The 26465-nt window shown below is 39.3% G+C and overlaps 2 protein-coding genes across 4 annotated transcripts; both read right to left on the bottom strand.

Moving 5' to 3' along the window:
• Positions 1 to 165: 165 nt before the first annotated feature.
• rufy2 (RUN and FYVE domain containing 2) lies at positions 166 to 20271 on the bottom strand. 3 transcript variants are annotated; one of them, XM_063881203.1, is made up of 20 exons: positions 19920 to 20271; positions 17742 to 18004; positions 12808 to 12981; positions 12569 to 12686; positions 11433 to 11534; positions 11155 to 11278; positions 10141 to 10205; positions 9974 to 10039; positions 9438 to 9507; positions 9127 to 9228; positions 8859 to 8975; positions 8674 to 8766; positions 7720 to 7794; positions 7550 to 7647; positions 3395 to 3514; positions 2999 to 3128; positions 2791 to 2885; positions 2400 to 2448; positions 2159 to 2239; positions 166 to 2032 (listed from the first exon to the last, which is right to left on the bottom strand). In XM_063881203.1, the coding sequence occupies exons 2-20, from the start codon at positions 17815 to 17817 to the stop codon at positions 1889 to 1891; spliced, it is 1899 nt and encodes a 632-aa protein (XP_063737273.1). In that variant the 5' UTR covers positions 17818 to 18004; positions 19920 to 20271; the 3' UTR covers positions 166 to 1888. The 3 variants fall into 3 exon arrangements, with proteins under 3 accessions (XP_063737273.1, XP_063737272.1, XP_063737270.1); XM_063881202.1 differs by lacking the exon at positions 19920 to 20271 and adding an exon at positions 18614 to 18832; XM_063881200.1 differs by lacking the exons at positions 17742 to 18004; positions 19920 to 20271 and adding an exon at positions 15828 to 16487.
• Positions 20272 to 21185: 914 nt separating this feature from the next.
• On the bottom strand, positions 21186 to 23252 carry LOC134863399 (uncharacterized). The gene is made up of 2 exons (XM_063881896.1): positions 22829 to 23252; positions 21186 to 21889 (listed from the first exon to the last, which is right to left on the bottom strand). Exons 1-2 carry the CDS (start codon positions 23168 to 23170, stop codon positions 21560 to 21562), a joined length of 672 nt encoding a protein of 223 aa, XP_063737966.1. The 5' UTR covers positions 23171 to 23252; the 3' UTR covers positions 21186 to 21559.
• Between the last annotated feature and the right edge of the window lie 3213 nt (positions 23253 to 26465).

Raw genomic sequence — 26465 nt, 5'->3', positions numbered from 1 at the left:
AAAACACTTACATTTTTCGCATTTAGCCCGACCCAATAGATCTTCATAAAAAATACAAATGAATCAAATTCTTATGAGGCATGTAACTGATAAACAAGCTCAGCTGATTTCAGTGAGACAAAGGAAAAACACAACAGAAATGTCAGAGAGGTACAAGAAAAATGATGGTGTTTGTAACGTGATTTAATCAAACTGCTACAGTCAAGGCAACAAACCGTTGGCAATAGTTATTATTGAACTGGCAGGATTTAGTAAGCTAAAGGGCCAAGGTGATTATCAACATGTGTATATACAACACACTGTACAAGTCCCACTGAAAGAGATTTATAAACGCAACTGTGTACAAAAAGGATTCAGGCCTGAGTGCAACTCACAAACGTTTGCCTATAGTCATTAATTGGTGTGATTTAAATATTTGAAAAACGCTTATTGAAATGAACCCAGGCCTTCATGGAAATTAATACTTCCAGTTTTTTCACAAGTTGTAAACATTGTATATAAGTATAAAATCAAAATGTGCAGTGGACTCGTTTCATAACCCGTCGCTGAAAACTGAACTTTACAGTCAGCAGATTTTAAAATAATAAAAAAAAGGAACAACATTTCTAAGAAATTCAACATGTCCCTCTCAGGAAGGGAGCAGCAGTAAAATGTGGTTCTTGTATAATAACCACTCCATCTGCACAGATTACAATTGACCTCACAGGGAAGGCTCAAACACGTTTCCCTGGATCTCTGAAAGTAAAAAATAAATGTGCACAAAATCAAAAATAAATACTCCTCTATATTACAGGTAATATAGGATTGGCAAGTGTTCAAACTTGTGGCTATGGTGTCAGAAGTGTGTACCACTCATCTACCACTAACTAGTCAGTGAAGTGGTCATGGTATAAGATGGCCGTCAGTGGTTAACTAACTAAAGAACGAGCTGGTTTTCTATCTGTTGCTCGTCTTGGTCCTCAAAGCAGCTCCTACTGGATTAGTGTCTCAGACGGCGACATGTGCCGCTACTGTTGACAGTGCTTTCCTCTTCTAGAACAGGCTAGTGTTGCCACTGTAGAATATGTCTCTCTACAGAAAACCTCTCTGTAGAACGTAGGGCTCATTTTGGCACCATGAGAAGCACAAGTAAGTAAGACTCACTGCATTTACACAAGCACAAAAGCACAGGTTCAGTTCCTTTGAAAGCCACTAGTTTAGGTCATAGTGTCAACAGAGCAAAATCAGCTTGGAGCTGTAAACATGTCTGGAATAAGTTTGCAGGAAAGTCTTCGTTGCCATGTGTTACAACCGTAATAAAAACAGGATCTTCCCTAGGTCAACAAAACAATACAATTCAGTATTTACTGAAGTTGGATTTTGTGCCTGTGTAAATGTTACACTGTCGATATTAAATGATATTACCTCATGTGTTTGGCTGTATACAGTTTGAAGCCTGATAAATACATTAGGACAATGCCGTACTACATAGGACTGCAGGTTTGGCTGGGAATCTGCATTTAGCTGCAGCAGTGCTCGTCACGGTGCAGGTTCACTCAAGTAAAGTGGTTCCACATATAGACAGGTCAATGATGTCGAAATTTGCCATAAATGTTTAATCTGTTAACTGATATTTAGGATGGGTAATGATTGTAAAGGAGATTCTCACTCAGACTTCAAAGTAAGACTTGTTGATGTGGGCTGACTGCCTCTCTGTCTCTCTCACTAAAAGAAAAGACTGATGCCATCGCTGTCTATGAGGGACTATTCAAAACTGTAAATAAGGACATCTCAAATGTAGTAAATGGTCATGCACGTGGGCCATTTCTAGCAGCAGCAGCGGTGTGTAGAGAGAAGTTGTGAGGTCTCAGATAGTTTGAAGTGGTCAGGACAGCGGAGCAAGGCCACTTCACGTCGGATTGGAAGAGCAGCGCTGGAGGAGGAGGGCGTGGCAGGTGTCACACACTCTGACGGGTTTTGGTGAGGCAGGCAGAGGGAGCTCATTGTCAGAGCAGCTGTTACAGAAAATCTCCCCACAGTTCCTGCAGTGGTGCTGGAGAGAGAGACAGATAGATTTAAAACCACAATAACGTCAGACAGTCCCCACACCATGGGGTAGTAAACCATGATGGATTTCAGAAAGTCTCTGATTCTTATTTCTGGTACTTTTTTAACTGACCTTCCGTCGTGAGATGGAGAACTCCTTCTCACACAGCTTGCAGTGGCTGGCCTCCTTGTCCTTCAACCAAACCTGCCCCCCCTGCAACAACAACACAGTAAATCTGTTTCACCCTAACTTTAGCGTTATCGATGTTACAAAACAGAACACAACATGTGTCAATTATTTCTGCTCTTTTACTAATATCTAACTTTTTGTTAGTGATGGAGCCATTAAAGACATTTCTGCTACTTTAATTTACCTGAAGAGCTTTGTTGGCTTCTTTGATGTCCTCAATCTTTAATTTGGATCTGAGGGTAAAAATAATACATTTAGAGACATTTATAAAAAAATGATTGTAAAAAAATATTAGTAAAAAAGGTTACATTTTTGAAGGGATGCTTGTTTGGCTTTCCAAAAACAAATAACCTTTCGTTTTGGGGGGGGAATACAAAACATATGCTATTTGTTGGGATGTAGCATACACTTTGGCATAGCCCTTCATGATTTTAAAAACTTGTTTTACTCTCAAAACACACCTAGAAATATTACACTTGAAAAATTCAACATTTAAAATATAACATGAAACTGCATGTAGGGTAAGAGCGTTTAAAACGGACTGATTTTGGTCAAGACATTTAAAGCACACGTACTCCCTCAGTTTGGATCCCAGCTCCTCGAGAGCTTGTTCTTGGTCCTCACAGATGGTCTTCAGCTGAATGTTTTCATCGTGGAGGCGATGAAACTCCTGCAATAAAGCCATAACAACTCAAAATAACACACAGGAAGTCACACACACGTAGAAAAAAACATACTATACATGATCACATACATAATGCCTATCTTCCTCCATCTCTTTACCTTCTTTAGTCCGTTGATCTGCAGCGCCTCGGTGCTGAGCTGAGCCACCGTGTCTCTCTCTCTGTCGAGATCGTTCTGTAACGTCACCCTCCACTCCCTCTCTATCTTCAGGTCCGTCTCCAGCTGTTGGCTACAGGAACACCACAAACATGAACATACAACACCAAAAAGATGTATAACAATGACAAACAAGAGACAGAGAAAGAAAGAGATTGTGAATGACTGCTCGGTTCATGAATAAAGGCTATAAATGTCCAAACTGAAGCAACAACATCTGGCTTACAATCATACACAGATGATGGTGTATTTGCTATGCTGTGTCTCTACAGCTTCTCTAGACTAAGTGTGAAGGTATGTGCATGAGTCTCAGTCTGTTGGGAGAGTTGTTCTGCTTACAGTTGCTTTTCTCTGTGTTCAATCTGCCGCTGCAGGCTGTCGGCCTTGTTGGCGAAGTCCAGCTTGAAGCGTCTGGTTCCCTCCTCGGCTGAGGTGCGGTGCCTCTCTGCCTCCTGTAATCTGCACCATTATAACCAGGGACAAACTCAGGACCATGGAGAGAAAAAACTGGGGTATGAGCATGGAGGGGGGGGACAAAATAATAGAGGAATACGAGAAGATGGATACATGAAGGAGGGCTGATGATAAATGGAGGTGGGGGTGAAGGATGGCAGGCATTGTACTTTTCTTTGTAACAACACCAGAGTATAACTTAGAGTACAATCAGAGATGAAGAAATGAGGGGGTGGAGACAGAGCAGCGAGGAATACAAAGGGAGATGAGTCAAAATAAAGTTTTGGGGACATTAGGATTTTAATGAAATTTTAGATCTTGTTGAGCCAAGATATTTTCACAATGAGGAGGATAATTCCCTCACAACCTGACAAACAGCGAGTGTTGTTTGAAAACTTAGTAACACACAATAAATGTCCCAGTGTCAGCTCTCTAAACCTGGCCAAAAACTCAAACCAGACCCAGCACTTTCAAAACATCTAACTTTATTGGTCACTGTGGTAAAAGACAGTAGTTGTGAGCTTTCAACAGCTGTGCTAAGTACTTCTTTTTTTCTACAAATTGAGAGGAGTTACAGTACTGTGAACATGGAGTTAGAGTAGGAACAAGGAATCTCATCTATCACAAAAGCCAATAAATATGCAAAAACAAGACCCAACAACATTCAAGTTTGCTTGTGAAAAAGCGTCAGAGGTTTACAATTCTTTACAGTCGGCTGAGCTCTGCAGAAACTAATCACATGAAATGAGCTGAAGCGACTGAGCTTTATACATCTGCAAAACTGACTCAACCTCACAGTTTCAGTTAAAGTAAATCTATGACAGAAGGAGGGCGGGCTGTGTCGAAAATCAATCCCTTTCAACTACAGCGTTACACAAGAGCTGCATCAAAGCACCGTTTTTATGAATTAATAAACTGACATTTAATTCCTAGAAAAATTGATTAAGGATTTGGTCTATTAAATGTAATAAAATAATGAAAATCCATCCAGTTCTCCTAGTCTAAGGATAAGTTTAAAGATGTCTGTCCAAAACCAAAGATATTTAGTTTTTCAATCATTTAAAACTGAAAAAAGCCGATAATCTCCAGTTTTTGCATGAAAAATTACTTTTGAGATGAAATGTTTATCAGAATATTTGTCTGTTGAATAACTAGCAGCTCAACAGTGAAATATATTCTCCCTCTGAATATTGTCCAAAGGGTAAAAAAAACAATCCCATAATGCAATTTGTCAGTGTGTCAGTGGAGATGCAAAATGACAATGGTTCAGAAGTGGCTGATATCTTGATGTTCTGCTCAATATAGGGACAACTTCGGAGTGTGAATCACTAAGAGAGATGAGAGTGAGTGAACGAGGGACTGATTTCAGACACAGTGAGGGTCATCACAGCCGCTCAGCAGCAGGTCACATGAAGAGCAACAGAATAAAGCAGGAGGCTGCACAGGCAAACTCCTCTCTGACTCAACATCTGGAGTGACTGACTGTGGTGAGATGCAGACAGCTGTGGGAACTGTATTTCTAGGTTATATGATCCAGGTTATTTAGACTCTGGCTGCCATAAGGTAAAAAGAAAGACTAGCTCAAAATTACATTAAGTACTACATTTTTCTGCAGAGCCCACATGGATGCTTCTAAAGGACTGTACATAAATTATTAGGGGGTAGTTAATAAAAACGGGGGAAGGATTATGTGTTTTTTTCCTGGGTACTAAGTGCATAGCAGCCTAGACTTTTTGGGGGTGACTGTAGTTACTGAATGTCATGTGGTTTGTCACAGAAATCAGCCTCATTTTGGCATATGCTAATTTCACTCTAGTTTTGTAATTTGGCAGCTATGTGAAAACTGATTAATCCATTAAAATGTTAATGTTTTCAGCATAGTACACCACGTTAAATTATTAATGCAATTTGAATTAAAAATGGCTTAAATCGGGAATCAAATATTACAAGATGTTGTGTGACAGTGTAGCTTTTCTCTCTTAAAATAAACAAGGTAAATAATGGTTGTGCTGCCTCCTCCCCACAACTATTACATTTGTACAGTCCCTTAATACAATCCCTAAACACTACATTGACTTTAGGTGTTGTTGTTATGCCCACTATATTCATTTTATCTCAATGTGAACAACAATAACAACAACAACAACAACCCTATGATAACATCGCATTGTCAACTATCTTACTGTCAGTGTTACTGCATATAAACTGACTACTGCAGACAGGAAGAATGTGTAGAATGTGTAGCATGTGTGAGTGAATAGATGAAGTAGTGTACAATTCATTTAAAATGTTACTATTAAAGTACAACTGATGTCATATTCAGGCCGTTTTCCTTCCAGCTGAACCAAGGCAATCTTTCCGCACAAACCCAGCAAAGTTCAGGATTTTACTAGAGATCGAATAACCCTTTAAGTTTAATCTGTTTATTCATCCAGTCATAAGCCATGGTGACACTGCATGTGGGTGTTTGTCCTCAGAAGGAGATGTCCTTGACTAGCTTGTACTGGTGCTCTGTGTCTGTGCTGGCACATTTAACAAATGACATAGCAAGCGTTCGAGTTTGATTTAGCAGATCCATATCACTATATGTAAATAAAGGAAACATGGTTTTAAGGGAGCAAAACAGATAGATGATTGGATGGATGGTTTAAAAGAGACAAACAGAAGGGGAGAAAGAAGGAGGAAAGGAAGGAAGAAAGGATGTCAATACATCAGTATTCTAAGTGGCCCCGGTTACACTGAACACTTTAAGTGACTTTGAACAGCAGGACGTTTGAATAAAAGACATTGAAACACAGAAATCTGATTTCAGGCTGCCACTTGCATCAGATTTGTTAAGTCTGGATATATCTTCCTCAACAATAAGCGTATGAGTAATGACAAGAGATGGGAAGCAAAAGCACAGAAAGGTAATGTGGACAGATAGATAAATACAACATGATCAGAAAGAAGTGAAACTTACACAAGTCTTCTATCAGCATGAGAGATTTACACCTGATCTCTAAAGTAGACAACATGTTGTATTCTAAGGGGGAGATTTATCTTATCTAACTAAATATTTAAAACAGTGGCTCTGTCAATCAATGTTAAACTTGTTTTTAGCTACACAACACAAAGCTGAAAATAACAAGTGTAACCGGGGTGTTTGTACTACCAGACTACTGAACACAGACCTTGAGGGCAGTAAAAACATTCACAACCAATCACAAATCGGATGGAACAGATTTAAACCAATGGGGGAGGGAGGAGAGGGATGGACCGTGTTGACTGGTAGACGATGAGGTGAGGAGGGGTCATAATGCAACAATGGACCAGCAGGTCTCATGATGACTGATATTGAAATATGGAGCAGTGCACAGGGATTGTAGAGCAGCAGTGATCAAGACAACATGCATGAAAATATCAACAGGGTCATTTATTAAACCTAATAACTGATGGACTGCAGGTTTTACCAGTTCCTACCCTTTATGTATTACTAGTTTAGTTAATGGGCGATCGCATGTATGTAATGTTATGTATTAAAACACATTAGTAAAACTATATTAATGAATACCTCTAGGGGAAAAATACTTTGTCATATTACTATCTTTTATAAGGTTTTTGTACTGTAAAATATTTGTGTGTTTTCATAACACACAATACAGACACAAGCCAGCAGGAAAGAAAAGCTTTTCCCCAAATGTTTTCCCCCAGTTATCTGCTGTTTACTTAAAACTACACCATGCAGAACTATGTGTTTTTGTTTGTAATAATAAAAAGTAAAGTCAAATTCTAGAAAAACTACAATATTAAGTTTGGCAATTCTGGACTGAGAACAAGTATTTTTCCATGATTTCCTACATTTAGTTCAGCGTGAGAGTCAAAGATGGTCAAAGGGTCGTCAAACTCACTTTGAGATTTTTAAGGGGGGGATTATGAATGTTTTGGTAAAGCATAGAGAGACTGTACAACAAGGGTCTTGGCTGAAAAGCAGAGAAGATTGGGGACTGAGGACGCATGGGACAGAGTGAGCTTCTGTTTTGATTAGGCAGCGTAACTCACCTTTGCTCCAGCTGCTTCATGGTGGCAGTGATCTGATTGGTCTTCTCCTCCAGACGAGTGATCACGTCGTTCTTCTTCTTCATCTCATCATCTGACGACTAACAAGAGATACAATAGATGAGTAATTACAATTATAACAGTATGTGTCCTGTGTATGATGAGAGATTTACCTGCATCTTCTGGTACATCTCCACATTGATGACTTTGACTTCATCCAGCTGATGTCTCAGTCCGATCAGTGTGTCCTGATGGTGAGAAATAAAGACATCAGTGGTGTTCTGATTTCGTATTGGCTGTCCTGGTCAGGAAGTCATGACTGTTTTTAGTTTCACTGTAATGAAGCAGGTTCTTCTTTTTTTCCTCCATACATTCAGTCATTTTTATTGTAACTTGTATTTTTGTATATCTCTTTATACTGTACTGGGCGTTTGTGAATATAAAATGGATAATTACAGCTACCTGTAAGCGGGCTGAAGCATATCTAGGACACACTGTATCTCACAATGCACGGTACATATCACATGCCTCATGGTCCTGTGAAATTATGAGGCTGACATTTCTCTGCAGTCGGACAGCTGGCTCCCCTGATGTTGTTTCTAAGGGTTGTAATCAGGCTGTAGCCATGGCGACCACTGTATGTCGCAGCTTTGTTACAAATGTCAGCTATTGGTGTTTTATGTAGCAGTGTTCACACGTTGCTGGTGAAAGGCAGGAGGCTGGCAGAGCTGCCAGAAAGAGACTGGCACAGGAGTTGCCAAGGTTTAGCTGCTCAATATGAGCTGGTGCTATGTGTTAGTCTGTGCCCCTGAATGGCTTTAATATCATGTGCTCTCTCAGTGTTGACACAGATTGGGTCCAATTATATATCTAATAAATTCCTGATTTGGCCTTTCCACCAATTGATTAAAACTAATTATTAACAATTCCCAAAATATGCAAATTCCTATATTATCCCAATGTCTCTGTTTAGTGAATTCATTGTAAGTCAATCTGGACACGACTAGATGTTTTCTTATTTTAAATGATTTCCTTCTGTGTGAATTGTTGTCTTCTTTAAGCTCTGTAAATATATTCAAAAAGGAAGACAGAGTATGTAGTGGATATATGGAAAAAAGAATGCTGACCTGCTTTTCATGAATATCTTTCTCCAGTAGTTTCATAGCCAACTCCATTTCCTGTTTCATGGACATTTGGACGACCAGCTCATTCTCCACATCCTAAAAAATAAAAACCCAAACATGTATGTGATCTACACTGTCATGTCTTTATTTTACACACAGTTTAAAAACACAATCAGGCGGAGTCTGACCTGTCTAAGCTGACACTCCTCCTTCAGTTGCCGCTGAGCCTCGCTGAACATCTCATCCAAACCCTGACGAGACTGTTTGTATGTGTCTCTCTCCACTGACGCATCACCCTGGGTGACCTAGATAAAAAACATCAATGTGAGGCATATCATGCATCAATTTGTAGTCAGACCTGGTAATAATTGTTTAAATATTAAAGGCTTGATGTACAGTTTTACACTGTCTTAAGTCAATGATGTAATGTGTGTGTGTGCATGTGTGACAGTGTACCTCTAAATGTTGTTGTGTCTTCAGCACAATTAGGGTGTTTTCACTCCTCAGCTGCTGGTTTTCTTCCTGCAGTTTGATGATGTTGTTCTTGGCTATGGCTAACTGCACACACAAACATATAGACATGAGCAAAACACAGAATCATGTAGCTGATGATGAACAGCTTGACAATAACACTTATACTGACGATGGGATTTCATCAAAACATACACTTAATCATCGTATCAGATACAGTGGTAGCAGCATGCACTTTCACTCGGAGGTAAGTTAGTGTACATCTAATACACAGGTACTTTGAGTGTGGGTCTCACCTCCTCTATGAGTTTAGAGTTGGACTTCTCTAGAGAGTCCACTCTGCCCTGAAGACCGTGAACTGTGGAGCTAGACATACAAACACAGAATATTTCACTACAGAGACAGCTCATACGTTTCATAAAAATAAAGTAAATGACATGGTAGTTTAATGTTGAAATAGTCCCCAGTAGAGGTTTGTTTAAAGCTGCAAAATGTGAATAAAGATTATTCCATTTGAGGGAGCAGATCATCATAAGAATAGCAGGTTTGTGAGACAAAGAGAACCTGAAACAGGAAGTGTGACAGTCTGTGCGTTAGTGAGTAGGAACAGATAGGACAGAGGAGCACTTCTGAAACTGACTGACTGAAAACCGAAACCGAGTGAAAACTGCATCTAATTTAAGATGTGCCAAAGAATCACACCACTGACAATCCTCAGATATAGAAAAAAAGTGTGAGGTAGAGAACAGGTGTAATGACTTTCCAGGTAAAAAATGAGGAAATCCATTCCTTTAACATTCTTCTGCTTTAACAACAATCCCATGTGTCTTACTTGAGTTGTCGGTTCAGTTCCTCTACGTAGTTCTTCTGATCCAAGATGGACGATATCTGGCTATTCCTGTTGCCAGGGAAACACAGAATAAACTGAGTTCTGCATTACATTAAGAGGTTCTTAAGAGACCCAATGTATCGATTAAGAGACAGTAGAACAAATCATACCTTTCTTCGCTCCGGTAATCATCAATGTCATTCTTCAAGTACATAGAGAAGTCAATCACTCCAACCTAAGATTACAAATATTTGTATTTATTACATGTATTGAAAGCTTTAGTGACCAATTACTTCACAAAGATGTTTGCATATAAAAAGTATGATGGTTTAATAAAGTAGGATGTTTACAGTTATAAATGTAACTACCAAACAGCAGGAACAAAGGTAGCAATTGAATTAATGAATAAGTCAATTGATATAGAAAACTATTTTCCTTATTGTTAAAAGGGAACCTCCAGGGTTGACAGCTTGATGAAGGTGATGAGATGCTTTGTTCGACAAAACAAAACATGTGATATGTCCTCTTTGAATTGAATATACTGTATATAAAATTGAATGAAAATAATGGTCAGCAAAAAATAATTTCTATCATCTTTTCTTCAGGAATGAAATCAGATCTAATTCACAGCTGCCATTAAATGTAGTATCTTTGTGCAGACTCATATTGTGAACACTGGATCCATTCAAACATTTCCTGATTGCATCACGATGCAAGTACCTCAGCCACGTTCAGTCAGGTGTGACTGCAAGGTGTTTGCATTAGTGAGAAATGTGTTTGCGCTCCGGACAAAGTCTCCGCGAATAGAGTAGAAACATGACACCACAGCTTCTGCTTTGTATCTGCCAGATGCCCAGATAACGTGACCTAACAGACACTTCTTGTCTGCATCTTGTCTGTGTCACTTAAGATAAACTGTTTCACGTCAATGAATGAGTGCGCACAGGAAGTGGAATAATGTTGTTTTGTGTTACACCTACATCTCTACTCTCTAATCTCACTGCTTAGTGGGTTGTAAGCAGAAAGAAATATCCATTTATAGAGATGACAGAAGGGAGGGCGTACCAGCTGTGACCAGCATCGTCATCAGACACAATTTTCGATCTAAATGTCTTATATCAACGTGTGTTTTTTTCAAACGCTCTAAACACTGTTTCAGAACACCGTTTCAGAGCAGCTGTTACCTGACTGTCCAGGTCCTCGCCTTTGACACACAGGTTAGCATCGATGACGTTCAGGCCCACCAGCAGGCCCACTATCACGGCCCCCTCCTCCTCTAGCATCAGCGCTGAGTTCTCATAGAAGTCACTGTGGAGAAACATACAACAGATTCAGAAGCCATTGTATCTCAAACTTTTAGACTTCATTAACTTCCTCATGCCTGCTTTTCATATAACCAATTTTAAATGTATGTTTTTCTAAACAAGTGTAATTTACCAATTGCTATGTGAACATAATGTACCTTAACAGATCTTTTCTGGTGATGAGGAGTCGCAGGTAGTCGGCCAGCCGTTTCTGCATGAGAGCGAGACGCAACCAAGCTCTAGCCCTGCCTAATGGAGTCCTGGAAATAACACACAGAGGTGGTTAGATTATATTTGTAAGAGTTACAGGATCTAGTCAAAGTCAAAGTCCACTTTATTGTCAAAGTTTCCACATGTGTTATACATACAGACAATTTAAATACCATTTCTGGCAGTCCCACAGTGCAAATCTATACAATACTCCAATCTGAACACACAACTATGTTTCTTTCTGCCTCTGTGACATATCACCAACTGTGTTGAAACTGTGTTTTTAGAGCATCCCATTATTCCAGAGAAAGAAAAGGCGTTTTTACTTGCCCTCTGACACATGTCCGTTGGTCTGACTCAGCACCACTAAAGGAAACACACTCTGTCCTCAACTAAAACAACACAACTGTTCCCTTTTCTGCTGGATCAGACTGCTGAATATCACACACTCTGTCTCCTGCCTGGAAGCTCTGGTATGTAGGGACTGATACATTATTAACAAAGTAAAGTATGACATCAGAATCATGAGCATGACCACAGTACAAAACCACTAGAGGACACAACTTGAATATTAAAATAGAATTTTGAAATTTGAAATTTTAGCACTACCCACATTGGGCACTTTATCTGGTCCTATGCATTCTGATAGTTCATAATTCCCCCCCTCAAAACTGCAGGACCTAAATAGAAGTGTAATAGTCATAGCAGGAAGTTCAATTGAAAAAGAAAAAGAAAAGTTTCGCAATCAGCTCAACACTGGCAGCAAATACACTATTGCCCCATTACTTATTTTGCTTCTTAACAGGTGTCTATTGACCAAACTGAGTAAGACTAACTTTGGAAATTTGTTCTATATTTGCTATAGATGTAACACAGAGACAACATGTTAATAAATAATAGATAAGGAGAAGTATGGCAGCAGGAAGGTGAAGTGAAAGTAAATCACACTCGGGTATTTCCTTGCTCTGGCTCACCTTACATTCTCATGTTACTGTGTGTGCGGTTGTGTTGTGGCTCATGTTCCTCCAGCGGGATGTTAAGTTGTGTTTGAGCACAAGTGTGTGTACATCATTTTACTCCTTACTTAAGTCCAGGCAGGTCTCGTACAGAGGCGGAGATCTCTGCTGCTTCAGGACAAAGTTTTTCCACCAGCTCCAGAGGACCCCACAGCGACTTGTTGAAGCCCAGAAATGACTTCTTCACTGCAGAGAGAAAGAGACAAACACTGGCATATGTAAATACAGGAATGACATATTTTATGAGGGAAGCGAAAAACAAACACAACTGTGCAGCAACTTTAATAAGTTGAGACGTCAGTTTTACCTCTGAGGCCATGTTTGAGGCAGTGCTCCATGACAACAAAGAACTGCTGGAGAGGGGGGTAGTCTGAGTCCAGAGTTCGTCCAAAGCTCAGAGCTGACTCAATCAGCCCTTTAATGCTTAGCTTGGCCATGTTTAGCAGGTTGGTTCGCTCCATCGCCATGGGGTCTCGCAGTGCTGCAAGACAAAAGCCACACAAACATTTAACTTAAAATATGCCCCCCAGGATTGTAAATAATTAATACCGAATACTTTTTCAATATTGGTGGTGTGTAATAACCTTAAGCATACCACGTTTAGTTTATTTTCGGTGATTTGACATTAAAAAAACAGCAGTTTGTTTGTAGAAAGTGCAAAACAATCGAAATTAAAATATTTAAAATGACCATAAGACTGCATTGGTCAATAAAAATGTATTGAAGTTATCTATGTATAAGAAAAGGTATTTAACATTTACATTATAAAAAAACCTCCATAGCCTGAGACTGTCACCTCCTATGGAACATGGGATGAATGCTTTACATATGGACTCGTGGGTTAATGTGTAGCCAAACACGAGAGCAGAACAAAACAATGTCAGGTGGAACAGTGCAAAGATGTTGCTTAGCAATGCAAAATAGCTTAATTGCCCCATCAGGTTGGCCTGGAGGCAGAGACGCTAACTAATCAGCAGATGATTTCTTGGGCCCAGCTTGACTTTTAGGCGCCCTTGGGTGGTGAGCCCTGAGGATTCTGTGGAAAAAACAGCAGCCCTTTGACTGCCTGTGAGCACCATGTGACTTGTGGTGACATCAAACTCTGAGATTAAAAAGCTAAAACGCTGAAGTGTCTTAATGTTTCAATGGTTAAGTTTAAATGCAATTATGGGGGATTAAAATGCTCTGTCTCCTAAATGAGTGTCATATGGACTTGTCAAAAGAAAAGAAAAATAAATAATCAACAATGAAGTACTCATTAGAATGCTAGTCTGTGATGGAGCTAAATCTATAAGAAACTAAATATAGTGAGTGTGTGGGGAGTGGAAACTTTCACTGACAAGACAGACAATTTGACCAAACGTAAAAAGAATATTTGAGTTCTAACTTGAAACTCAGAATTCTGAGAAATATGTGGCCTAATCCTCTTCCGTCATTGTCCACAGTTCCTCCTACTAAGCTAAACTCCAGGAAATATTATTGAATTGCCAACAAACCCAGAGAAGTATCACTTCCAATATGGGAATAGTGAAATGTAGACTAACCTATTCATGTGGTAGGAGCAGTTGTCAGCTATTATACAGCGCCTGCATAGCAGTATGGGAGTCTGCTGCCTTGCCCTAGGGCATCTCAGCAGGGCCCAGGGGGCAAACAGACACCTCTAAACTGCCAGTCCATACTCTGTATGACCAGGAACTGGAATGGTAAATAGACTGTATTTATCTAGCGCTTTATCCAGTCTTTATGACCCCTCTTTACATTCTAGGATTAAAAAGCTAAAACGCTGAAGTGTCTTAATGTTTCAATGGTTAAGTTTAAATGCAATTATGGGGGATTAAAATGTCTCCTAAATGAGTGTCATATGGACTTGTCAAAAGAAAAGAAAATAAATAATCAACAATGAAGTACTCATTAGAATGCTAGTCTGTGATGGAGCTAAATCTATAAGAAACTAAATATAGTGAGTGTGTGGGGAGTGGAAACTTTCACTGACAGACAGACAATGGCTGATGGGCACAATGACAGAGACAAATGAAAGCCCAGAGCTCTGATAAAATGACAGAAGATGATGCTCAACAGAAATAAACCAGCAGCTATTAAGGTAATCCATTTACTAGTGTCATTCACTTGTCGAGCAAAAACACCAAACGTTCGGGGGTTTCATTTTTAATGATTGGTGTTTTATATAATAGAATGAATATATTTGGGTTTTAGACTCAGAGTGGAAAAAAGTTTCGACAATAAGATTATTATTTATCAAGTCGATACACAACAGATGAAGTTTATTGCATAAACTGACATTTTGGTATATGCAAAGCAGCAAGTAATACACACACAGCACACTAAGCATGATGATAGCCCCAAAAGAAAGACAGTGCAGTCTATTTGCATCAGTGCAGCATGTGATGCTTTAGGCAGTTAAATTGGGTGGAGCTAGAAACCAGCCAACAATATTAGAAGAGGATGTATCAAAGCATGAGAGCAGCTCTGATCTACGAAAAAGCTATTGGACACACACACACACACACACACACACACACACACACACACACACACACACACACACACACACACACACACACACACACACACACACACACACACACATTGATGAGATAATGTTAGATATATTGGGATGCACCACCTCGGTTTATCACAGGTTAAATCTACTCACACTGAAACTATTTACTGTGCCTCAATTACCAGCTGCCTGAATGATTGACTGAGTCCAAACATCTCATGGGGGACTGATAAGTTAAAGAGGAAGATAATAACTTGTCTTCTTTATCCTTAAACAACGATTGACTGGGTGTCTTCAAACCTGGTATTATTAACCTCAAACCCTTGGATGCTGATAATACTCTACCAGTGGTGTAAAGTAACTCAAGTAGGGCACTTGAGTATTTCAATGTTGTGCTACTTTTAGTTCACTACACTTATTTGATACCTTTAGGTCGTTTTGCAGATTTGGATTAATAATGTGAAATATAAACAACATTTAAATAACACTTTATTTAAACCTGGACTAACATGCACTAGCTCCCTGCAGTATATAAAGTAATTAAATTAGCTACACCTTTACCAGCTTTGATAACACATGAATGCATCAATGATCTTTATCAAACTATATCATATATTATTCTGAAATGGATCAATCTGCATAATAGGTACATTTACTTCTGGTACTTTAAGTATATGTTGTTGCTAATTCCATTTTACTTTTACTTGACTAACGTTTGGTTTCCAGGACGTATACAAAGTATTCCTACACTCTGGTACTTCTGCTAAGTACAAGATCTGAGCACTTCTTCCACCTCTGTACTGTACCTTGGACGGACCAATCTCCGGGCAGAGACGTCCTGTGCTCCGTCACTTTGGGCAGGACGTGAATGCTCCCTGAAATGGTCTCCGATGCTTTCCTGGCCAAAGCGAAGATAGGAGCCTGCCATCGCCCGTCTCCTCCTCTCACCGTGCTGCTAGCTTTATCCCCAACAACACCAGATTTCTCCTCTTGTAGCCTCAAAACCCCAAACACCTGAGCTTTCTCCTTGCTGCTGTCCGCCTCAGACAGAGCCAGGTCGTGCTCTGCTGCTGCCATGTTCACGTATATCTGGTATTATAATAGGTAGTGGTGTCAAAGGTGCCAGATTTGTACGGTTAGCTAAGGGTTAGCGAGCTAGCTTTGATGTACAAATCACCGGGTGACCATTATGACAACCATAGCACCGAAAAATACCTGTGAAACCACCGACTAAAGCACTGACAGTTCTGGCAACCACCGACCGTCGTAACGTTCCACTACTGTAACCCGTGGTTGCAGTTTACATGGTTACCACCGTAAGCACCGTTATCACCCCCGGACACAGGTATATTCCGTACATCGCGCTGTTGTAGAGATTTGTTTACAGCCAGCCAGCAGACCTAACCGACAGTTGGCTGGTGACGGTCCCGCTGCACCCTCCGGAGGGGCGGTGTCAACAGGCTCACAAGACACACACAAAAGGCAGCAGCACTACGTAATGATTTCAGGGGCTGCTGCGTTGGGGACGTGTCGCCCCCTGCTGCCGGTGGAAGGGATTACTGAAGCTGCCTTCAGGTGGAAGATGGGACAAAGGCTTGGAGACAAGTAGGCCTTAACAGCTATTTTAAGATATGTGGGTAAAAAAAATTAATAATGAAGTCCAACATTTATTTTTGTCTATGTAAGAGAAAACAAATTGGGATGTGACCAAAAGTAAAAAGAATATTTGAGTTCTAACTTGAAACTCAGAATTCTGAGAAATATGTGGCCTAATCCTCTTCCGTCATTGTCCACAGTTCCTCCTACTAAGCTAAACTCCAGGAAATATTATTGAATTGCCAACAAACCCAGAGAAGTATCACTTCCAATATGGGAATAGTGAAATGTAGACTAACCTATTCATGTGGTAGGAGCAGTTGTCAGCTATTATACAGCGCCTGCATAGCAGTATGGGAGTCTGCTGCCTTGCCCTAGGGCATCTCAGCAGGGCCCAGGGGGCAAACAGACACCTCTAAACTGCCAGTCCATACTCGGTATGACCAGGAACTGGAATGGTAAATAGACTGTATTTATCTAGCGCTTTATCCAGTCTTTATGACCCCTCTTTACATTCTAGGATTCATCATTCACCCTTTCACAAATCATTCATACAGAGCAATGTGCCATTTGATGGAGAATATCAATATCAATATTGACTTATCATTAAAGTACTTTATTGATCCCAATTTGGGAAACGTTTTCGTTGCAGCAGCATAAAAACATTCAGTCAAAAAAGAAAAAAATATTCTATCAAAAACGACATTTTAGATTTTTGTTTAATAATAATAATTCTACTGATTGTATTGTTAACCTCTTTATTGGACTTCAGTGCACATACTGTAGCTAAAATGATGCTATTTTAGTCTTAGGCACTCTTCATTTTTGTATTATTACATTAGGGCTATGGATATGAGAAATGACTGTGTATCTATTTGGGTTAGTGTCAGTGTACTAATTATGTTACTTGGATATTTGTGCTTTGTTGTAATACATTAGACGTGAGTGAAGAGCAGAGAGGATATATACTTTGTTTAAATGCAGTGATTGCAATCCACTGATTCGTGTGGATGTATATTCCATTACAGAACATTGTATGAGAAGAGGTGGGCATTAAGTCTTGACAGGAGTTACATTTGTATAAGAGATGATGTTATCCATACAATAAATACTTGTCAACCTACCTTGGCTGTAGGCCAGCCGCTCCATACTCTCACTGTGAGTGATGCCCCAGCGGTGGAGACTCTGAGGGGAGTACATGGTGAGTGTGGCTCTACTCCTCCCACTGTCTTGTCAATGTCAATGTTGCAAAGAGACTCGGGGTAAATCAAGCAAATCCCTGAGTCCTGGAGTGGTCCTCTTTGGTCTGGATTCTCTGGTTTCTGTTGAGCTGGGGCCACAATGTGAAGATTTTAGGTTTTTTTTGTTTCCCTGGAACCCGTTGACCCTAAGCAAGGAGATAAAATAAAAATGTATAAACCAATTTCAGCACACAGAGAATTAAATGGCTTTTTCTTTATATGCTCCTCTCTTACACAAAACATTGAGACATGATGACATTACTACACATACAAACTATTCAAAAAAGTTAAAGATTAATTCAGCTTAATTCATCATTTATTTTATTTTTTTAAATGTTCTACACACATTTCAATAAAATTGATATCGTGATGGGAGAATCTGGTGTTGTGACAGCCCGTACACAACCAGCCTACCACGACGCCCAAATGAAAAACAACAAACCATTGGAATTTTGAACCTGTATCCTGATGTAGAATTGAAGACTAAGATTTGACAAAACAGCTGTTCATTCTTACAACGGTGCTTCAATATGAGCTTGTGCAATATAGAGTCAAAAGTAAGGCTGTCTATAGTCTCTGTCAGAAGACATTACATCCTCACGTCCTCCTCACTGATTCAAACTAACACCACAGAATAAAGACCTTTTACTGTTGGTAAAAGGTCCGCTAAACTCTTATACATTCTCAATTTCTTCATTAGCGCAGTCACCACCAAAGTTCACATACAGAGGATATAACATAGAAGCAGGTTTTACCTTTTCTTTGAGTGGTTTATGGTGAATGCATCCAGTGGGCCTCTGCATCACCATAATGTAAAAGCCTCTAAACCGCTTCAACTGAGTTATTTTATCTCCATTACAACACAGCAAGAAAAACCTTCGCTCTTGTTGTTTTCTCTTGTTCTGCTTTCTCATTCCCTGTTCAACATACTCCCTTCCTCTCTCTCTCTCTTTAATAGCTGAGGGCTGACCAGGGATCATATGACTGCTGGGTTGTTGCTGATCCATGCACCTCTTAGCTGAGTGCATACTGCCTGTTAATTGTCTGAATGGCAGCATTCACAAGATAATTCATAGTTTAAACCGCTGCTTCCTGGATGACAATGTTCTGTCTTTGTTTCTTTCTTTCTTTGTTATTCAAAATAGTCTTTCTTTCCCACAGGCACTATATCTGTATCTTTATATCTGCTGATTTCTTACTATTTAATGTTTCACTTGAATTTTCTTTTACTTTGACACCTGTTTGCGTCCTATTAATTAAATAAAAATTAACTTTCTAGAAAAAATGTGTGAGTCTCTCAATCTTTTTTTTTCTCCTACATGTTTGTTTGTCTGTTCTTTTTGAAGCTGTTCATAAGTCATGCCTGTTTTTCCTATACCTAAATATTTCGCAATCATGACAACAAACAACTATGAATAAGCATTTGTGCTTAAAAATATTTAAATGCAATGTTATTGATTGCATATGTTCATCCTGATGCAAAAGGAAAATGCATAGAAATGTCAGCATCTTTAATTCCTAATCGGGTTCATCTAGTATGCATGCCAGTTCATTTAATTTCACATCAAAAGTAAACGTGACTCTTTTTGTGTTCATAAATTCTTCCATCCCTCCCCTGCATCCTCCTTCTTCCTCCGCTCTGTCTCTGCTCTCCCATCATCTCTGAACCACACCTAACCAAACACACTACACTAGGGTGGTATGTTTACATCATATGACTGTGCAAACCACTGTAGGGATACACCCTTCTACATGACAGACAGCCGGAGCAACAAATAAATAGCCTTCAGTGCAGCCTCGATCCACTAATAAGGGGAAGAGATGCTGTTTCATGGTAGTAGCAAGCCTTTCATTTTGCAGCACTGCTGGAGTGATGCTATGCTCACACTGCTCAATTTATAGCTTTTTTATACTAGTGATAAACAAGAAATAGTAAGAATATTGTCCTATAAAACAGAAAAATTGCAAAGTAAATTTGACACAGGGGAAAAACCTGTATCATAACAACATCCTCCCTTATGAACATGTACAGTATGTTATCATGCGATTGTTGCATCTCACCTCATGCAGTAAAAAGCAAAGAGCTGATCCTTTTTCTGCAGCTTGTTGGCACTCAAGTCTATGCTCTTGTCCAGTATGCAAAGTCTGAAGGAATGACAGTGTGGAAACTGTTCATAATGGTCTTGAATCATCCACTTCCTGGTAGAATGCTGTCCAAGCTTCAGGGTATCAGGTGTTTCAGCTATATGCAGCATCCAGCATCTCCTAGTTGTCCCATGATGGACACTTCAGCTTACTTCCACAGAGGTGATTAACAGTCTTCTTAGTATATTCTTTTACATGTTGTTTCCAGACACATCTATCTATTTATCTGTCTATGTATGTATGTATGTATGTATGTATGTATGTATGTATGTATGTATGTATGTATGTATGTATGTATGTATGTATGTATCTATGTATCTATGTATCTATCTATCTATCTATCTATGTATCTATCTATCTATCTATCTATCTATCTATCTATCTATCTATCTATCTATCTATCTATCTAATCTAGAGGTCCTGCAAGGCTGTTAAATCAAAATAAGCCTCTTTAGTTCTGAAGCCGGTACATGCTGTGGAGACATCACCGACAGAAACCACAACCATCACCCCACACAGCACCCAATGACAGGAGAGCAGGAAGCCAGGGAGAGGGGGAGGGGACAGGGATACATACAGGGAGGAGGGGAGACTTGAGAGAAAGGGGAACTGACTTGTATACACACACCCCACCCACACATCAGCTCAATATACTGCTCATATGAATGGAATGAATTATTATATGAATGAAAACATAGAAATACTGGTGAGCACTGCTTTCTGCACAAGAGGAGGGTCAAGCCTGATATTAGCATCCAATCCTCAAACAGTGGGGGAGGTCCTTCTTGAGATGGATAAGAGATGGGTATGTGTCATAGACTGTATAAACGTACTGTGTGTGTGTGTGTGTGTGTGTGTGTGTGTGTGTGTGTGTGTGTGTGTGTGTGTGTGTGTGTGTGTGTGTGTGTGTGTGTGTGTGTGTGTGTGTGTGTGTGTGTGAATGAAATATGCTTGACTATAAATCAACACATAAAACGAGCAGCAAATCGAAACACAAATGGCAATATTTTTTGAAGTATAGGTAAATACCAAAGATCAGTGTTTCTAAACTAAAATACAAGCAAGTTATTATTTGTAGAAATATATTTGGGGAAATTGGTGTACACATTTTTAGCAGCAACTCTTACATTTTATTTTAGAGTGCCCTTTAAAATAACAGGAGGCAAAAACTCTTTTCCCCAGAACAATATCATATTTATTTGTATAAAATATATACAATAGAGATGACTCTTTTCAGAAAGATGAAGCAGAGATATAAATGTGCAGACAGAGAGCTGTGTCAAATCTACAAAACTAATTTGAAAAGACGCAAGCAACACTGACAAGCAAAACTCAAATCTAATTTTTCACAAGTTACCAGGTTAACAGGTGCTCACGTGTTTTGCGGAATTGAAGTGCTTTAATGGCTGAAATGATCATTTTAATGGCAGTGCTGATCAAAAAAAATAAATACTAGAAACGTTTTAATAATTTATAGAAACTATTTACATGTTGAATGCTTTTAATAACCCAGAACAAGCCATACCAGCAACCATACAGTTTTAATAATGATCCCTTTAGTCCTCAAACTCTGCAGCATAAAGCACTTGCTGGAATTTCATCCGTACCTCCATCCTTTTTTTAATGGTAAGCCTCTTCAGTGAGGGCAGCAGGCTGAGCAGAAACAGTTCATCTTCATCTCTGAGGTTTGAAAGTGCATCTGCAGAACTTATCTCGGTTTCTGTAGTGGTTTGCCTTTTACGTTTAAGAGAGACTCCCATCTCCTGGTGGTTATTTGGACAGGACTCAACAAGAGAATAGCTTGTACTAACGACAGGCATAGAGTAATGCTGCTCCTTCATTTCTTTATCTCGTTCTCTCTCCATGTCATCACCGCTTCCAGCTACCTGTGTGGCACAAACACACAGCATTAAGTTTAACGCAGACAACACTACAGATAATAGGCTTTCATAGCTTTATCAAAGACATTTATAGAACTCTACCTACTACTCTATCTACTGAGAACAAAGAAAGGTTGACCTTTTTCACTTGGCTTCTAATTTTATGCGACAGTACAGAGGACAATAAACCATTTCAAAAATACATTTTTCTACAATATTTTAGGTTATTTATTTATTGATGGTTTGTTTGACAGGGACAGATACAAAATACATAGTCAACTGAAAACAGCTATGCCATGCACGTATATTAGAGTTGAGTTTACTGAGTTAACTGTTTAATCTGCAGCCGAATATTAGGTATGTAAGTGAGTGGGTTATGATTTGAGCACTACAAATCAGTTGCCTCCCATTTTCAATAGCTGAGAGAAAGAAACACATATTATGGTGTAGTTTCAACATGGATTTGTACTTTAAAAAAAAGTTTGAAGGATTTAATGTTCAGGCTTGGACATCTCTGATGCACTACAATATTTCAAATGGTATTTTGACACACATTTCTCCTTTACTAGATATATATCGCCTTCTGTGATTTGAAAATTCCAGGATGCCATACTACATTTGACATACAATGTTTTTCTGGGACACTAAAAAGTATGCACAGAAGGCTTTTATTTTGAAAAGTAAACCTGGATACTCCAGGAGGCGGATTGTTCACTCACCCTGGATGTTATTAGCTTGTGCACAAATGAATATAGTTAGCTGTATACTGTACCTGTATATCATATCATATGTAGGCTAATCAGATTGTAAATGTAATAGCCTGATACCAATGGCTATGTTTGCAAAGACTCAAGTTCAAACTAGTTAGCTGCTAATCCCCTAGCTAGGGATTTAATATCAGGGATGCATTTTAAATCAATGAATGACGAAGTCCGACGAACATACCCCTTCGGTTTCTCCCGGGACAGTTTCTACCCTAGGTTTGACATATGAGCTGAGCCAGGCCAGCTGGTGGTACAGCACCGGGACAGCCCTGTCCAGCGGGTTCTCTTCGTCTGTCGGCAGAGGCGAGCTTCTCTTCGCCATTCGCTTCTTCGCCTTGCAGAACTTGTCGCGCAGATTTTTCCATTTCTGCTTCACCGCCTCCTCAGACTTTCCCATGTTGTCCGCGATTTCTCTCCATGACAGATGCCCCTTCAGATTGTCTTTGTAGTCTTGCCGGGATTGGTCGTACAGATTCGGATGTTCATGTACCAAGTCCGCAAGTTTCTGCTCTACGATGTTCATTTTGGTTTTCAGCCTATTTTACTTCATGGCGAAGTCATTTCGTCGGGCGACGACGCGCGAGGTTCGTCCTCATCGCCTGGTTCGAGCTGGAAGACGGAAGTGCGAATTTCCATGCATTCAAAATAAAAGTTTTAACATTGACTTCTTTTTGATATGAATCATTGAAAACACATGTTTTAATTAATAATATAACGGATTAACGAGTTGTTTTTGAACTAATCTGAATATGGGCATCATACCACACATTTAATAATTTGCTCATTATCCGAAACATAGACAGAGACACAAACAAATTGTTGCACAATTACTATTATTTTACTCTTTAAACATCTCCAAATATTAGTTCCACAATTATTATTTGTTGTTCTCTTTAATAAGTCCATTGTAGTCGAAACAAAAGCCTTTGCAACAGCAGAACTGGCTCAAACTACAGGTTGTTAGTGTCTACACTGCATTCTAAACGTGTGCTGTTTCTTTTATGTTCAGACACTTCCTTTCTTTGTTGGAAATCTTCAAATAAAATAAGAATCCACATCATGATAGTTGTTACTAAACCACACTATTTCTTTTTAGGAAATGCACTGTGCTTTCTGCCTGCCTTCACTAGATGGCGTATTTGCTCTTTTCTTTTCACTTCTAGGCCTGCCTATTCTGTTATAGTCACTGGGTTGACTCATTGAAACGGCTGAGATGGTTCAATAGCCAAGACATGGGGTGGCTTTACGGACACACACAATAGGGTCCTAGAAATAAAAAATTGTAATGACCCTCTTTTAAAGAAACTAAAGAGACTAGAAATCATGTGGCTGGGTGGGTTGTCATTTTCCATAATTTTGGGAATAGTATTTTATTCTTTATTCTCCTCGTTATATGCGTCTTATGGGATTATACATATTTGTATCCATGCTACTGAAACATATTGGTGGTAAACACACACCAGATGTGTTGGTTTTGCTAAAAAACTATTATAATTAACATAATTGCTATCAGTTGGTGAATGGCTTTTAAAAGTGAATGTTATGTATATATAAAGAAAATTCCCTTGAAAAATCCAATTGTTTGCCAAACCATCACAATAAATCATTTAATGTGGTATGCAGCTTTTCTGGGATGTAAGCTACTCTTAAGATTGTCAGTCTTGTAAAAAGAAATATAAATGGACTTGCTTTGATGTCTATTTTATTTAGGCTACTATATTTGTGCTGTCTTGTTTATATTTAAATGTGTTTAGGTTTTCGGGTTTATTACACTGAGGTTTGGAACTTTTGGTTTGTGATAATGTATGATTATCAAAGGCAAGAATCTAAATGGAGGCTTATTTAAATAGTTTTTTTTTAATGGTAACCACATGAAGACTCCAGTCAGGTGTCATGAATACTCTGCATCAGATTTCATTAACATGTGAAGGCCTTGATGGTGAGTATCGCCAGATCAAACATCATCTCTGTAGGAGGCAGTCTAAGTGTCACCTTGCAGATTGCTCGTGTGGGACAGTACAGATTACAGGGGCAGCACAATGGATAACACCAATTATCAGGACATCGACTATTATCACAAGAGATGGCACACCCAGTTAGAGTAACAATTACAGTACAACTGACTAGACTACTTACACAGGGGCCACATGAGGTGGCAACCTGTTATTATTGGGATCCAGAAAGTCAAGACACCTTCATTTAAAGAAAAACACAAATGATAGACATCCCAAGAGTTGGTCAGCAGTTTTATTCAATCTGGACTGATAAACATGCAGAGATGCCATTCGTGTTGCAAGTTCATCCTGGCTTACCTTTATGTGCAGAAAGGCTCATCATCAGAGATCTCTGTTGATGTATTTATACTTACTTGAATTGTTTCATACTGTATGTGACCATTTCTGTTGTAGATTATCTAAGGCTCCAAGTTTTTTATTATGTTACTCCACGTGACAAAATGAGAACACTCTTATTACAGGGGTCAAACCCTTTTTAGGGATAACAAATTGGAGGGATGGTTCCCAGCAATAAAGTTCCACAAACCACTATTAGAACGTTTTATAAACACAGGAATAAAATTGTTAAACATCATGTGAAAAGAGATGAACAGTAAAACCTTGTGCAACACAAGAACAAACTGACTTTCTTCCATAAATGTTTCCAGCTTAGTGTGTTTAAAAGTCTGCTTTCAGAAATCGAATTCATTGGGAGGTAGATTCCTCTTTGATTTAAACTTTTGGCATATTAGGCATCAAAACCACAAATGCATTAACATTTCAGCAGACCAGGGTCTTACTCCACAGTGATTGTGGCAGACAGTCAGCAGACAGAAGGGAACCACAAGAGAGCAGCGGAGCATTTGTCTTCCTTCAGCTGCGGCATCAAGTTTTCCAATGACTTGAGAGCTCATCAGAAAAGCAATTTGTCTGCATCAGTAAATGAAAGCTGCATGATTTATGTTAGGTGCATTCTGTTAGCTGAAAAACAATATGATAAGGTGTAAGATTAGATTAAAAAAAACATACATGAAGAAACAAATGTAGTCCAAGAGTTATTACACTTTTATCCAAAATGATTACACATGTAAAATGAGACTTAGATTGTGAGTGACAAAATAAGTTGTATACAGTTTTCAACAGTGCATTTATCGATCAAGGCTTGATAGCAGCAACAGCATGATGAGTGCATTCCTATGTGGCAAAAAAACAACCGTCGCAGTGACTGAGTGTATGTTGCTCAGCAGAATTTGATGGCACACTGTTTCAGGAATTTGAACCACTGACCCACTGGTCCAGAGGTCGCCTCTGCAACCATTTGGCTACTGTCCTCCACAAATGTTTATGTTCTCTACTGTCCTGTTGCATGCATTTGTTAAGCATGCCATACAGTGAAAAAAATCAACGGTTTTGTGTTATTAATGCTGATGTCTGTTGTGTTATCTGACCTTAGCGGGTGACTCAACTTCCCAAATTGTCTCCACAGCCTCTCTCACCCCCCCCCCCCCCCCCCACACACACACACACACACACACACACACACACACACACACACACACACACACACACACACATCGTCTGAAGCTTGAGTGACATATTTATCTTCAGAGGAAAGGAGGAGAGAGGATAGAGCAAGATACACGGCCTAAAAACAGACACCAGGCAGGTAGTTGTAGATAAATCTGTGAGTAAGTGTTTGTGCCGGTGTGAGTATCTGAGACAAGCTGAGTGAGATAATGTTGATCAGTGAATAGTGGTTCCCAACCTTTTTGGTCTGAGGTAACCCTTCAGCCCTGTCAGATGAACTCACTTACTCCTACCTTA

The sequence above is a fragment of the Eleginops maclovinus genome, chromosome 4, assembly GCF_036324505.1.
Source record: "Eleginops maclovinus isolate JMC-PN-2008 ecotype Puerto Natales chromosome 4, JC_Emac_rtc_rv5, whole genome shotgun sequence".
In the NCBI taxonomy this organism is placed as follows: Eukaryota; Metazoa; Chordata; class Actinopteri; order Perciformes; family Eleginopidae; genus Eleginops; species Eleginops maclovinus.
Note: the sequence above shows the minus strand (reverse complement) of the source record. Positions and strands in the feature narration are given on the sequence as shown.